The following is a 16,439-nucleotide window of genomic DNA, read 5'->3' on the forward strand; positions in this document are numbered from 1 at the left end:
AGAAAAGCTTCTTGTTGACCTTCTTGCAGCTGGTAACCATGCTTTTCTTGTCTCCTCTTCCATCCAGCCCCCCATGCCGGAGTCAGCCCAGCAGAATACTATCATCAGATGGCCCTGTTAGCCGGCCAGCGCAGTCCCTATGCAGACATCATTCCCTCTGCTGCCACCGCCGGCGCGGGGGCCATCCACATGGAGTATCTTCACGCCATGGATAGTAAGTGGCAGGGCTGTCTTCTGTAGCCCTGGGAATGGCCAAGCTAATACATGAAAGGGAGAGGAAGGTACTAAGATGAGTTGATTACCTAACTTTCTAAAGCAGAGAAGGAGGAGGCACCACCAGTACTGGGGGTTCTGGTTCGCTTGGTTTGCCAGGAAGCTCCCACAGACTTGGCCATCCTGAAACTTGCCGATTAGTTCAGCTTATGTCAATGAACTGAAAGATGCAGGCAATTATAATTTGGCAGATACACAAAAACACTAGTCGGCTCTGATTGTCTTGGTGGCAGAATAAGGGAATGTGTTTGATTAGATGAACGAGCTTTTGACCAATCGTTTCTTGATTTTATAGATTTTGTGTTTTAAAAATTAACTTAAAAAAAGAGACCTGTACTTGATTTCATGTTTTTCGTGGGTTTATTTTTTTCTTATTTTCCTCCTCTGTTTTCTTTTTTTAAAAAATGTTATTTTAAGCGACTTTTAGGTCTTATTTCTTTAATTTATTTTTGGCTGCACTGAGTCTTCATCGCTTTGTTCAGGCTTTCTCTAGTTGTTGCAGACGGGGGCTACTCTTTGCTGTTGTGTGTGCTCCCGTGTTTTCTTTATGTTAAAAAATTCTGTCTCACTGGGAGTTGGTGATGGACAGGGAGGCCTAGCCTGCTGTGATTCATGGGGTCACGGAGAGTCGGACACGACTGAGCGACTGAACTGAACTGAACTGAGACCTCTTATATAGGAAACAAAAATCATTTCCACATCAGAAAGGGCTACTCTTAGTACCTAGCAGTGGAGGAAACTGGGATCATTGGATGCACTTTAAATGACTTACTTTTGGACCCCTCAAGGCTTATGATGAGTCCTTAGTGCCACTTCTCTAGACTAGAGGTACAGATGAGAACCTGTGATTATCATTTCTCAGAACATCTAAGAGTTTTTATCCTGTAGGTTCACATCCATTTACTAGGCGCCAGGAAGTGAAGCCAAAGTATCATCCGAGGTATACGTAATGAAACCCTTTGAATACGAAGATAATATGAGTTTGAGTAGGACATATACTAAAGCTTTTGTTTGTTTCTTCTGGTAGCAATGATTAATTTCTGCTTCTCTATCTAGAGGCTGTTTGGATTCTTCTGTGGTGATGAGTGGACCTCGGTCCACTCTCTGGCAGTGGTTAACAGTTCAGCTCTCAGATTTACAATAGACAGAAGATGATTGGTCCACACAGTGTTAAACCTACAGCTCTGGTCCCCTTAATGTCATGGAGTAACTTAGCTGGGTTACATAGAAACACTGCTTGGGTGGGTTTCCGTTGGGGAGTTCATTACCTCACCCAAAGTGAAAGAAATGTGTTACATCTTCCACAGGGATTTTGTGGTTCTGCTTTGTAGAAGAAAGAGTTTCCATTGCAGATTCATCATGACCACGTTTCAATTAGGGGTTGTTGGAAAAAAAAAAAAAGTTGAGTGTTATTATGCAAATCAGTTATTTAAAAATCTGCAAATAAAGAATTAAAATAAGAGAGACTCCTTGGAAGGTCAACCCATATTACCTTCTCTATTTGATGAAAATGTGTTTAGTCAGGCAATGGCGGTTTTTATCTAAATAAAGGATGAAGCTACCCTTTTACTTAGTAAAAACTAATTAAAGGCATTTTAATTTGCCAGAGTATATGGTAAATTGATTGTCATTAAGTAGGAATTTAGATATCCTATTATTCATCACATAAAAAGAAACCTCCTTTTTCTTTGTCAGAATCTTTCATTAGAATAGAGAAACAAAACAATTAACAGAATGCCAGAGCGGGGAAATCTGTGTTGGAACAATGAGATTGCTCAGGCTTATGTTTAGGAGGAAGCAGGGTGATCAGTAGAGACCTGGGCCACTTCTCTTTCAGCTGTTTTGAAACCCTTACCTTGTAGTTTACCTGTTCCCTTCAACAGAGGATCCCAAATCACTGTCCTAAACACTGATGACTTTCTTTACTTGGTTGCTAGGGGGGTGGGAAGAGCATAATAAAGGGTTGGAAAGCATTTAAAAAGTACTATATCCCCACCCTCTGAAGTAGTTGAAGTAGCATTTAGCTTAACAGGACATAAAGAGGCTGTTCTTTTGTTTTATTTTTTTAAAAAACCATTTTATTTATTTAATTGGCTGTGCCGAATCTTAGTTGCACCATAGCATGCGGGATTTTTTTTTTTAGTTGTATCATGCAGGATCTTTAGTTGCCTCATGCAAGCTCTTAGTTGTAGTATGTGGGATCTAGTTCCCTGACAGGGGATCAAACCCAGGCCCCTTGCATTAGGAACATGGAGTCTTGGTCACTGGACTCCCAGAGAAGTCCCCAATTCTTATGTATTAAATATAAAACCTACGAGATTTTTTTCAAGGGAGAAGCGAAATGAGGTTAAATTTCTACATTTGCTCTGTAGTAGTGAAAGCAGAGCCAGCCTGGGGTTGAGTGGGTCATTCTACTCCACTGTAATAAATCTTCAGTACTCATTGGTTGGCAGAAAAGCAGCAGTAAACTGGGCTCAGATGAGCACGTGACTTTTAAATGTGCCAACAGTGGGCTTACCAGGGTTTCAGCCAGCTTTGGGTTAGAGTATTCCTGTGTTGGGCATTAGAATGAACAAGCCTGTTTTATGGCTGTAGTTCCACCTTTTTGGGATTCTAGTGACTTTTAAAGATAGAAGAGCAAGTAATCCCTATAGGGAATATCCTAGAGAAATCCTAAATGCTCCTGAAAACCACACTGTTTATATGGTGGAAACTGACTTAAGTAAGTGGCTATCTTGGAGGGGAAAACAGAGGAGATGCACTAACCAGGCCCTAGGGAACCATGAGCTTCCATGAAAAGCCTTGGGCTCTATCTTCGGATGATGTGAGGGGATGTAGGCCCCAGTGTTACAGCATCAGAAGACCTCCTCATCTAGTTAGTGATTTAAATCAGGGCATCAGCTCTGTCTGGAATGTCCTGCTACTTCTAACTCTGCCAGGGATCATTGAGTCTCATTGAGAATGGTTACTGTCAAGGATGATATGGAAGTTGACTGGAAGTCTGATTTGTCCTTGGAGTGGAGTCCTTTGGAAGTGGAATGTATTTCCTCATTGAAAAACTTCTTTGATGAGATTATCCTCTCATAGTGAGTAAATATGAAACATTTATGTGTAAAGCTGATGTCATAATAAAAGATGCTGGTTTAGGCAATAAAAACTGTGAACACAGTGGGACTGCTGTTTTTGTACTCACATGGCCTAAATCATGTGGGTCATGAAACTTCTAAATGAAGAAATTCAATTTTCAATGTGCCTGAAAGAAGCATTTGAGTAGGGACCACATTTGTCATTCAAATTGGTTTACCAGTTTTATATTCATAGATGGTACTAAGTTCCAGTTTATGATTTATTTTTTATTAGCTATAAAGTATGTCTATTTATCTCTATAATAATATCTGTAAGTCTTTCATAGTCGTCTATTGCATTTCATTAAATTATCTTAAATCATTTTGGATTGTTATCTTGTGTCAAAGTTCACCTCTGATGAAGAAAATATTCCCAATTAGTTTTCTATAGACCATGTACCCAGACATTTTTCTATAAAGAAGTCTTACCCTCTACTACCGTTTTCTGTGTACCCCCAAATTGCCATCTCCCTGTAAGCAGATGTACCCATTCTTTGAAACAGAAACCCTCTATTCTTCCTCAAAAATAATTATATTTGATTTGCCTCTTACCTAGTAGGATTATATTCTCATTCTGTCATTAAACTTAGTTTACTCACTCTGTAATGTAAATGTGACCTTAGAAAAGGCAGGAGTGGGCCTGTGGGCCACATTTATAGTTATGCTCTGAAATCTAGATCTCTAACATCTACCAAATTGCAGGCAAATGGGCATTTAATTTTTAACTCTCTGTGTAACAAGCATTATATTAAGTTGGCAGGCATTTCATTTTGAGTTACTAACCTCTAGAACAGAACTTCATCAGTGGAATCTTCTTGAAGTCTCAAAACTCTAATAAATGCATAGAATTAATTGATTGATTGATTTAATAACCGGAGAATTAAAATTGACTCATGTTATCTTATTATACTGCTTAGAGGGTCCCTCCCAACCTGCCCTTGGAAAATGGGTAAACAAACCACAGTCCCAAGCTTTTCAGTGTTTCTTAGGACTGAGGCTGTTAGCTAATGGGGAATTTAAGGCAGGGTTCTTCAGTTTTGGCCCTACTAGGACTAGATGATTCTTCACGATGGGGGCCTGCCCTGCACATCCCTGGGTGTGCAGTAGCTTCCCTACCCTCTTGATGTTTCTAGCACCCCCTGAGTTGTGATAACCCAAATATCTCCAGATGTTGTCACATGTCCCCTGGGGGCAAAATCTATTCCCACCCCTCCATCGAGAACCGTTAATTTAGGATAATGTATTTATCAGTTTTTCAGTAAAGCCGTAAATAGTCCGTGATCAGATAGCTACAGAAATCATGGGGAAATGAAGGCATAACTAAGCTGGATTTTTTTTTTAATCTTAGAATACTTTAATTCATTTTTCCCCTTTGGCTCATTGCTTTAAAGCCATGCGTGTTGGGAGTGGGGAGGATGGGTGCGATGTGACTGTGGGAACCACTGTCTTTGTCGCTTGTGGTGAATTAATGATGAGAATATCTAAGCAGCCGTCAGATTCATAAATCAGTGGAAATGAGAGGGATAACACATAAAAGTCTTTCCCTTTTGTTTAGCAATTTATCATTTTGCCTGCACATTAATAAACAGAGCTCCCCTGAGGTAAGTCCCTGGAAGATAAATATTTCTCCCTAATTCCCTCAATTGTAGCCAGTAGATCACAAGTAGGAAGAGAAAGGTACTTGTCACCACTGGTCGCTGGCTGGCTTCTTATCCTCCACTTCTTCCATGCGGGGTAACAGGAATAGATAACAGGTACCGAGTCCAGACACAGGTAATCAGATTCTGTTTTGTTTATATAACAGGCACCAGATTCCCCAGCCCTAGGCTGTCAGCCCGGCCGAGCCGAAAACGTACACTGTCCATATCGCCACTGTCCGATCATAGCTTTGACCTTCAGACCATGATAAGGACGTCTCCCAACTCCTTGGTCACGATTCTCAATAATTCCCGCAGCAGCTCTTCAGCAAGTGGCTCCTACGGCCACTTATCTGCAAGTGCAATCAGGTATGTATTTTCCCTAAATCCATGATGCGTTTCTTTTAATAAAACATCACTGCTTGCCTGCACCTGTGTTTGTGGTACTGGCTGCCTGCAAGGTAGAATTACAACAGGACACTGGGACTGACCTGAGATGGGGATCCAGGTTAAATTTCACTACAGTGGGTTCCAGAGCCAATTATTGTGCTGAAAAGACTTATTTTCCAGATGCTAGTTAACAGCCCTTAAAGAGAAATAGTAGTTCTTTGGGAATGAAGAAATCCACTCCACAGAGACAGTGAGAATGGGGATCTTTTTTCCCCTTGCGAGTTATAGTTTCCGAGAGGAAAAACCGACTTCATACCTGGTTTGGGGACAATTGCAGACAGGACAGAAATCAAAAGACCAGATGTGAGTCTTGTCTCACAGGGGAATGGTGTGTTTTGGGAGGAAGAAAGAAAAAGGGACAGCAGGGTGGGTTTTTTTTTTTTTTACCATATTGAGTGGCGTACGGGATCTTAGTTCCTCAAACATGATTGAACCTGTGCCCCCAGCATGGGGAGCTCAGAATCTTAGCCACTGGACCACCAGGGAAGTCCTGACAGCAGGGTTTTTAGTCTAAAGGAATTGATGCGACTCCCACGATGGATATACATATTAGGAAAACTCTAACAGTCAAGAAAAAAAATATGTTGGCAGTAGTCACATACAATATATACTGGAAATGATGAATACCATTATTTTTTCTGTAAGTTTCCATTACAGTTTTAATTCTTTGCTAGTTCAGTTATCAGCAGTCTCCTTTGGCAGGCACATTCAGTTCAGTTCAGTTGCTGTCCTGTCTGACTCTTTGTGACCCCATGGACTGCAGCATACCAGGCTTCCCTATTCACCACCAGCTCCCAGAGCTTGCTGAAACTCATGTCCATCGTGTTGGTGATGCCATCCAACCATCTCATCCTCTGTCATCCCCTTCTCCTGCCTTCAGTCTTTCCCATTATCAGGGTCTTTTCCACTGAGTCAGTTCTTCACATCAGGTGACCAAAGTATTGGAGTTTCAACTTCAGCATCAAGCGTTCAAATATTATAAATCTCCATTTTGATATGATGTCATTTTTCTTCTGCATCTGTTCTTTTAATATGGTCAAGAAAGTATGGAAACATGGAACAGAACAAATAACTCTGTTTACATGATAGACTTGTGGTGCTGGAGAAGACTCCTGAGAGTCTCTTGAACAGCACAGAGATCAAACCAGTCAATCCTAAAGGAAAGCAACCCTGAATATTCATTGGAAGTATTGATGCTGAAGCTGTAATATTTCAGTCACCTGATGCGAAGTGATGACTCACTGGAAAAGACCCTGATGCTGGGAAAGATTGAAGGCAGAAGGAGAAGGTGGAGACAGAGGATGAGATGGTTGGATAGCATCACTGACTTATATGCATGTGAGTTTGAGCAAACTCTGGGAAATGGAGAAGGACAGAGAAGCCTGATAGGGAAGTGCTGCAGTCCATGGGGTTGCAAGAGTCTGACTTGACTTAGCAACTGAATAACAACAACATGATAGCAGTTGGTACCTGCAGAGGGGTCCTGGGGTAGTTTCCGTATTAGCTGATATAGTCTTAAGATACGCTTTAAAGTCGGGCAGAACTGTAGTCAGATTCCAGCTTTGCCAGCAGCTGTGCAAACCATACTCGCCTATCAACTCCAAAGTTCAGTCTTCATGTTTGTAAACTACAGACAAGATTCCCACTATAGAGGAAAGGGGTGATTTTTATTAAAGCTGGTGTGGATGGTCAGTACCTGGATATAGACCCCTACCCAAGGGCAGAACCTCAGGAGAACTGGCCTTGATGATCCATCCAGAAGATGAGCCACCAGGGCCTGGCCATGCTATGCTGTGATCACCCCAGTCTGGCTCTGAGGAGTATGCCCATCTCCAACCACGGCCGCTGCTCTGTACTCCTGGCAGATTTCCCTGGGATCATAGATTGACACTGACCATATCTCAGTCTGCTGAAATCATATCATTATTATGTGGCTTGCCTAGAACTCATAGCATCAAAGTGGTGGAAATGGGGCACACAGTGAAATTCACAGGAGTGATATTTATTTCTTCATTTGACTCTTCATTTCGTCTTTGTTTTTCTTCCCTCGTGCTCTCTGTCCAGCTACTGTGACTTTATAAGGCCTCTAAAGGACTTAGATTAGAAAATGGTGCCAGATGGTCGTGATGCTGTCTGTCTTTAATTTGTACCCCAGCATCTTCACTAGCTTCTTAATCTCCTCCCCTTTTCCAAATAATTTAGTGTCCGTCCTTAAGAAACTGCCAGTATCCTGACTTGGAATGGTCATTGTCCCCTACCTCCAAGGAGCTACAACAGACCTGATTATTCTCATTGGAGCTGGAAGCAGAGACCGTAATTCAGTTCCTGAGACCTGTTTGCAGTTAAATGGCTAGGGCCATCAGACTCTCAGGTCACCCTTGCCTTCGGCTTCTCACCAGTCCCTCTTCACTCTTGCAGCCTGACCTCTCGTTCTTCAATTCACAGCCACTGTGTGTTAGGGTAAGGCATAGCTTTAGATGCATATAAGGTAATACAGATAACCTAAGATGAGGTCGCCCTGCCGTAACAATACATTTATTAGAAGAACTACGATCGGCACCACCTGCCAGGCTTCTAGCTGGAATAACATTAGTGCTTCGCTAGCCCTGTTCCAAGTTTCACTTTGCGAAATCTGAAGACTGACTGGAGGACTCCTCAGTAAGTGGGAGGACTGGTGGATGACAGGAAAGGAAGCCGCATGAAGAAATCTACACAGGGTAACTTTCTCAAGAGGGAAAGATGCAGAAGCGAAGGTGAACTTAGAATGCATCTCATCTCTGCTTTGTTCCCAGGGGCATGGTTGGTGTGAGATGCTCTCACTGATTTCATCTCATGGCAGTTTTGGAAAGCATAGTGTTACTCTTGTTTTATGCATAAGCACAGAGGGTCTTTGTGAGAGGACCAGCTGTCCAGTCATTTGCTTTTTAATTTGCACCAGACACATTTGACTTTCACATTTGACCTGTGCGTGTTTTCTAACCTTAATCTCCTTCTCATGTGGACAGTGCCTACAGTAATGGTGTCAGTTCAGTTTCTAAAGATCTTTTTCAATGTGTGCAGACATGCAGTTTTCTAAAAAGTGTCCTTCACATGCATGTTCTAGTTCCAATGCTCTTCTCCAGGAAGCTGATAATAGCACGGACCACTGTTTGAAATTCCCCTGTTGACTTGCTCATCTGGTAGTTTGCTATATGTCTCCCTCCACTCGGACACAAAGACCAGAAGGTCTAGGACTGTGATACCTTGTTCACGGCCACACTCCCCACACCAGTACATCTGTGCCCTGTCACCTTGACAGCACTCCACAGATATTTCTGGAGTGAATAAATGAAGGAGCTCTTTAATGAGCCATTAGAATTCTAATCACCCTCCTTATTAAAAGGAACTTTCTGTGTGGTGGATGAATGATTTTTGTTGTCAGAAAGTTATAGTCTGTATGAATAGTAATGTATCCATAAGTTGATCGATATATCGAAATGCAGAGGAGTGAATACAAACTAAAGGGCTAAAAAAGCAAATGTCCATCTTCAGTTTGTATATGGTTCTTGCATGCGTGCCTGCTAAGTCACTTTAGTTGTGTCTGACTCTTCGCAACCCTATGGACTGTAGCCCACCAGTCTGTCCATGGAATTCTCCAGGCAAGTTTACTGAAGTGGGTTGCTATGCCCTTCTCCAGGGGATCTTCCCCACCCAGGGATCAAACTCACAACTCATATGTCTCCTGGATTGGCAGGCAGTTTCTTACAGTGGTGCCACCTGGGAAGCCCGTTTGGTTCTTATGTTGATGTATTTACTTAATAATAATTTAGACTGCTATAAAAATTCCATATAGACCACATATTTATTCATAAAAACCCATCAACATGTTAAGAAATGGTTCCTTATTATGTCTGACTTATTAAAACATATTGTCCAAATGTACATCACATGTATTTTTTATATCATAACTAAGACAGTCATTAAAAAAAAACAACTCTATGCACTTGGAAAGGATGTTGTGAAATATTGTCTCAAAAAGTTTTAAATTCACCATCACCCTGAGAAATGCCATCTAAGACTTGATGAGTCACATTTATCCAATACAGTCTGTATGCTCTGTATGGTGAAGGCCAGAGTTTATCCAGTTAATAGTGTTAAATTAGAAATAGTTTGACCTCTGCTAATACCGTCCCCTAGAAATAGAACTCTCATTAGAGGAAAGATTGTTTCAACTGACTCTCATCTTCCATCTTCTAGGAAACATAAATGAAATGAAGAAGTGAGTAATCCATTCATTTCTAACCCACCAGTTACAGCTTTCTCACTTTGGGTTTAATGGCAAAAATGAAGATGGCTTCATATCCTTAGTGGTTTCAGGTCTGGCTCAGCTAGGACAGACATCTCGATGAAAATGAGAGTTGAGTGCCCAGAAATGCAGCCTCACAAATCAGTGTCTGTTTTCTGTGGCCAGTACTGACCAGCTCTGCCTGGTGACCAGAGAACTGAACCATCTGCCCTGCTGGAGGCCCCTGGAGTAAGGATGCAGTTGGCAGGTCCAGTGCCATTTCCTGAGCAGATTAAGAACCACTTCAACTTTCACAGCAGCTTGACACTGCTTTGTTACGTGCTGAGTCAACTCATTTGTGTCTGAGAAACAAGTCAAAGTGACTTGGGTGGGAAACACTGAATAATAGATGAACGAATCCAGAGCCAAATAACCAAAGTCCTTAAAACTGATTGCATCTTCTAAGAATTATGAGACAACCTTCTCTTCACCCAGAATCAGTGAAAATAATAAATCCTGACTAAAAGGGATAATTTTCATTTATTCCCAGATGTGACCATTGGTTTTAGGTAGTTCAGTTCAGTTTAGATCAGTCGCTCAGGCGTGTCCCACTCTTTGCGACCCCATGAATCACAGCATGCCAGGCCTCCCTGTCCATCACCAACTCCCGGAGTTCACTCAAACTCATGTCCATCGAGTCGGTGATGCCATCCAGCCATCTCATTCTCTGTCGTCCCCTTCTCCTCCCGCCCCCAATCCCTCCCAGCATCAGACTGTTTTTCAGTGAGTCAACTCATCGCATGAGGTGGCCAAAGTATTGGAGCTTCAGCTTTAGCATCAGTCCTTCTAATGAACACCCAGGATTGATCTCCTTTAGAATGGACTGGTTGGATCTCCTTGCAGACCGAGGGACTCTCAAGAGTCTTCTCCAACACCACAGTTCAAAAGCATCAATTCTTCGGCGCTCAGCTTTCTTCACAGTCCAACTCTCACATCCATACATGACCACTGGAAAAACCATAGTGCTGACTAGACAGACCTTGGTTGGCAAAGTAATGTCTCTGCTTTTTAATATGCTATCTAGGTTGGTCATAACTTTCCTTCCAAGGAGCAAGCGCCTCTTAATTTCATGGCTGCAGTCACCAGCTGCAGTGATTTTGGAGCCCCCCAAAATAAAGTCTGACACTGTTTCCTTTGTTTCTGCATTTATTTGCCCTGAAGTGATGGGACCAAATGCCATGATCTTAATTTTTCATCCTTAATTTTTCATCCTCCACTCTATGTAGAGTTCCTGAAGTGTTTCTAAAATACATTATGGATTTGTCTCATATGCTATTTTATTATTATAATTTTAAAAATTATTTATACTTATTTATTTTACAATAGGTCCTTGTTGGTTATTTGTTTTAAATATAGCAATATGTACATGTCAGTCCTAAACTTGCATGCTATTTTAACTGGTTTTAATATATTTGGCTTGAATATTAATGAATTTGAAATACCTGTATGTATAGTAGGGTTGAATACATCTTAGCGAATGATCTTCTACAATATGAACTTTTAGTGTCTCCCACTTATATGTCATTTCTATAATTTATTATCAATTTACAGAGGAGTTCTGTACAAACGTTGACTCACATCACTTCCTTGGTGTGAAAAGAAAAATATATTTTGTGAAAGTCAAGCATGTGTATGAATTTCAAAGTTATGTATACCAATTATAATTAATATGTAGCTTTTCAATTAGAAATAATTATTTTATTCTTTGGATATATAAAAGGGGTCTGTAAAAAGTACTCAGCTAAAACTTATTGAATTAGTGAATAAAGAAGTGGATTTTATGGTATTTATTTAAAATTTTTAAAATTGAAGTATAGTTGATTTACAGTGTTGTGTTAATTACTGCTGTATAGCAAATATTCAGTTATTCAGTTATATACATTAATATTTATTTAATTGCTTAGCATCCTTTCTTTATACTTACATCCCAGATTTCAACCAGATTGGCCACAGTTGAAACTCTGAGGCAGAAGAGTTCCAGATAAAGGAGAATTTTCTGGGCTATTTACTGTGATATTAAGAGGAGACCCAGTTTGCAAAATTTGACCCCACTTTGTGAAAGAATATTGACAAAAAATGACTTCTGATTTGTGATGGAGAATAAATGCATCAAAACTTTCTGAATGATTTAGACTTTGGGAATTTTAATGTTAAATTTTTGGAAAATAGTGTTCCCACTGAGACAATAATTTGCTGATCACTTTTAATTCAGAGTAGAGTTAAAACTTTTTTTAGCTCAGTTGGTTAGTTCTTTTAGTTCAGTTAAAAGAACTGAACCTTTAGCTCAGCTCAGAGCAAAGACTTAAAGGGAAGCTGAGTCAGTAGTTATCGTGATTTAGAATTCTGTCCCCGAGTCACTGTCTACAGTGGCATGCGTGCTTCCTCTCAGGTATTATATAAAACAAAATCTTCCAGAACCATTATCAGTTTTGATGGGTAGAAATTATGTTTGGTGGATGAAGACACCACACACATTATAAGGGATCAAAAATTCACATTTTTCTAGATTCCTTCTCTTGAGAATCTACAGGGCAAATTAACATTAATTACTTTATTCTAACTATTTTTTCCTTTTCTAATTTTTAAAATATTTTGCTGGAGTGTGGTTGATTTATAATGTGTGTTAGTTACAGGTGTGCAGTATAGTGATTCAGTTATACATATATACATATTCATTTGTTTTCAAATCCTTTTTCCCATAAAGGTTATTACAGAATATTCTAATTGTTGTCCTAGAAAAGTGTTTCTCAGAGCGTCCCTCTGGAAGCTCCTGCAGATATTGCCACAAACCATACCTGGGGTGGGACTTTAGAAACGCACATTCACGTATTAACAATTCCAGGGGATCCTCAGACTTTATGACCTTGACACTTTCTTTTCCTCCATAGCACTTACTTTTGGGTTGTTATCTCAGAAGGACTGTGACTATGTTAGCACATGGTTTGGGAGGATCTAGGCCATCGGACACTTTCTACAGATCTTATTGACTGAATATAAATTAACAGTTGTAAGTCACATTCTTATAAAAATGTTTGTGTGTTTTTAATTATCCCATCTTTCATGTAGTCATTTAGAAAAGAAGTGAACGCTATTATAAATTTTTAAATTACACTTATCAAATGTTGAGTGAAGAAAATTTAAAATTCAGAACATAAACTTAATTACTCTTCAACTGATCCATTGGAAAGAGCAGGGTGAGCAGAAATGTAAAGGCTTTGGGGTCATATAGCTCAGGTGGACCAAGGACTGTGTCCTTCTTGAAACAAGACAGAGCAATGTATAAAACATTTCAACAATGTCAGTACTTCATATTTCTAGGAAATTATGGAACAAAGTATGAACTGTTTAGGAAGATTTGTTTTCAGGGTTTCTAAAAATAGAATTTATTGTTGTCGGTAAGTTGTGTCCACCTCTTTTGCGACCCCATGAACTGTAGCTCGCTAAGATCCTCTGTCCGTGGGATTTTCCAGGCAAGAATATTGGAGTGGGTTGCCATTTCCCCCTTCCAGGGGCTCCTTCCGACCCAGAAATCAAACCTGGGTTTCCTGTGCATCTCCTGCATTGCAGACAGATTCTTTTACCACTGAACTTTACTTTTCAAAAACAATTTCAACCTCTGTAATCAGCAGCATGTCCTCGGCTACTGAAGTTCTACAGAGACGCACAGATCTAGTTACTAGCTTTGCACTGTTTGATAAACGTTGTCAAATTGCTTTTCTTTGAAGTGACTGTTCTGAGGGGGGTGGGCAGAATAATGGCCCCCCATAAATGCCACATCTTACTCCCTGGAATCTGTAAATGTATTATCTTACACAGCAAAAGGAATTATGTGACTGTGATTCAGTTAAATATTTTAGGAAGAGAAGATGATTCTGTACCATACAGGTGGCCCAATGTAACCACAGGGGTCAGAGTTGAGGGAGTCACAGGAGGTTGGACTGAGGTGGGGCCACGAGCTGAGGATGCAGGCAGTCTCTAGAAGCAGGAAGAGACCAGGTGCCCAGAGACTCCAGAGGAATGCAGTATTGCCCAACTATTCGAGGATTCTGACCTATAAGTGGGCAGTGTTGTTGTTTGGTTGCTAAGTCATGTCTGACTGACTCTTTGTGACCCCATGGACTGCAGCACGCCAGGCTCCCCCGTCTTTCACTGTCTCCCAGAGTTTGCTCAGATTCATATTCATTGAGTCGGTAATGCTATCTAATCATCACATCTTCTGCCACCCTTTTCTCCTTTTTCCTTCAGTCTTTCCCAGCATTAGGATTCTCTTTCCAGTGAGTTGGCTCTTCACATCAGGTGACCAAAGTATTGGTCACATCAGCTCCAAAGTATTGGAGCTTCAGCTTCAGCACCAGTCCTTCCAATGAATATTTAGGACTATTTCTTTTAGGATTGACTGGTTTGATCTCCTTGCAGCGAAGGCACAAGTCTTCTCTGTACCACAATTCAAAAGTATCAGTTCTTTGGCGCTCAGCCTTCCTTGTGGTCCAACTCTCACATCCATACATGACTACTGGAAAAACCATGACTTTGACTATACAGACCTTTGTTGGCAAAGTGATGCCTCTGCTTTTTAATATCCTGTCTAGGTTTGTCATAGCTTTCCTTCCAAGGAGCAGGTGTCTTTTAATTTCATGGCTGCAGTCACTGTCCACAGTTATTTTGGAGCCCAACAAAAGAAAATCTGTGACTCTTTCCACTCTTTCCCCACTTATTTGCATGAAGTGATGGGACCAGTTGCTATGATCTTAGTTTTTTCAATGTCGAATGTTAAACCAGCTTTTTCACTTTCCTCTTTCGCCCTCAGCAAGAGGCTCTTTAGTTCCTCTTCACTTCCTGCCATTAGTGTGGTATCGTCTGCATATCTGAGGTGGTTGATATTTCTTCCAGCATTTCTCAAGAGAGCAAGTGTATTTTGTTTTAAAACAACTAAACTCGTGGTGATGTGTTGCAGCGGCAGCTCATCCCTTGAGAGAGTAGTTCTGTCACTCATTAACTCATCTTGAGGGGCTGCCCTGTTCCTGGCAGTGTTCCAGGCACCAGGGGTTAGTGAAGAAGAAGACGGGCCAGGGCCCAGCTCCCTTGAACCTAACATTCAGAGGGAGGGAGAAAATGTGTTTTCAGAGAGCCTTGTCCTGCAGTGAAAACACAGCTGTCAAACAGGAGTGTGTGATGCCATGAGAAGCTGTGGAGGGGGGCTGGTTTAGATGGGGCCTCAGCTTCAGGAGGCCTCTGTGTCTGAGGAGGTGGCATTTAAGCTGGAGTCTGAGTGACCAAATGTGAGCAGCCATGCTGGCCTCTGGAAGGACACGGGAGTACTGGGATATAGAGCTTAGGATGATAGCTCACTTGGCATCAGAGAGCAGGGGGTGGTGGCCCCGATTCCCCACCCCCTCCCACTGGTGGGAAGTCCTCAGAGGTTCTTTCCATGCTCTTGGGAGGATGGTGATGTTTTTTGCTCTACTTGACATTATGTGCAGTACCCAGTCATCCCCCATCCTCTGCTTCTTCTTTATACAACTGCAGGGACAACCTCGCAGGCTGTTCTAAAACCAAGAGGCGACTTGGCTCTCGAATTCATTCACTGATGCTGCTACAGAGCCAAAAACATCTACTTCTGTCATCAAATCCTGAATAGGCTTTGTAATCCTGAGCAAGTGACCTTCCTCCCAGGAGCTGACAGCAGTGCCTGTTCTTGTGGGGTGACACAAGGTCTCTACCTATGTCTGTGATCGCTCAGCTCTTTGCACATAGAGGAGAGAGCGTATCTGTTGCTGGCTCCTTGTGAATAAGTAGGGACCCTAAACTTTGGTGATCTGGAACGTCTCTGGCAGTCCAGGGGGAAACACTCCATGCTACCAATGCAGGGGGCACAGTTTTGATCCTTGGTTGGAGAACTAAGATCCCATATGCCTCTAAGTACTGCCAAAAGATAAAATAAATTTAAAATTTCAAAAAAATAAAATTCGCTGTCCCCTTCTGTATATTCTTATATTCCTTGGAGTCTAAGAGTTGACATGGATTTTGGCCAGTGTTCATTCCTGTCCTGTGGTTTGAACAGTGAAAATGCAGCCCCAAAAGGAACAAAACCCACATGGGTTGAAAGGTCTTGCAGCCCTTCCTACATCTGCTGAGGTCAGAAACTTCGCACCTGGGGATAGGGCACTGCAGCACCAGTGCTGGCCCTGCCTGTTTTCTTCTACAGCATTTTAAAAGTACAAATGGACCTGTCCTATCTGGCTATTAACAGTTGTAAATCGCATTATATACACAACTGAGGGCATTTCCTGCCTTGTCAAAGGCAGGAAAGACTGCCTCTAACAGTCTTGACTATTAATTGAGTCCTGACTTTTTGAGCTCCCCAGTATTGGGCCCCCCAGAATTAGAGGTGTACATGACCCAAGGGGCGCCCTTATTAAGCCTACCTGATCATTCAGGCTTGTGAAACTCAGAAGAGTTGCATGTAGTTTTGGGCAGAGTCCATATCACATTGTAAATATGTAGGTAATGGGATCTTTTAGTTTTTCTTTGTTTTTTTAATGAACAGAATGAGGTAGTTACACTTAGGAATACCCATTCACCAAAAGAAAGGGGGGGATGGGAGGGTTAAATCATTGTGTTTTTTGATGA

General features: G+C 41.4%; 1 protein-coding gene across 2 annotated transcripts in view; it reads left to right on the plus strand.

Annotated features, from left to right (window-relative positions):
* The window catches only part of GLI3 (GLI family zinc finger 3), a 323,331-nt gene that overhangs the window by 226,183 nt on the left and 80,709 nt on the right, over positions 1-16,439 (plus strand). For both annotated transcript variants that reach the window (XM_055421143.2, XM_055421144.2), the window contains exons 6-7: positions 68-214; positions 5,203-5,404. In XM_055421143.2, coding sequence (XP_055277118.2) covers positions 68-214; positions 5,203-5,404 — 349 coding nt within the window. The remainder of the gene's footprint in view (positions 1-67; positions 215-5,202; positions 5,405-16,439) is intronic.

This window comes from Moschus berezovskii, chromosome 3, assembly GCF_049115385.1.
Source record: "Moschus berezovskii isolate FMDL1 chromosome 3, NW_MosBer_1.0, whole genome shotgun sequence".
NCBI lineage: Eukaryota > Metazoa > Chordata > Mammalia > Artiodactyla > Moschidae > Moschus > Moschus berezovskii.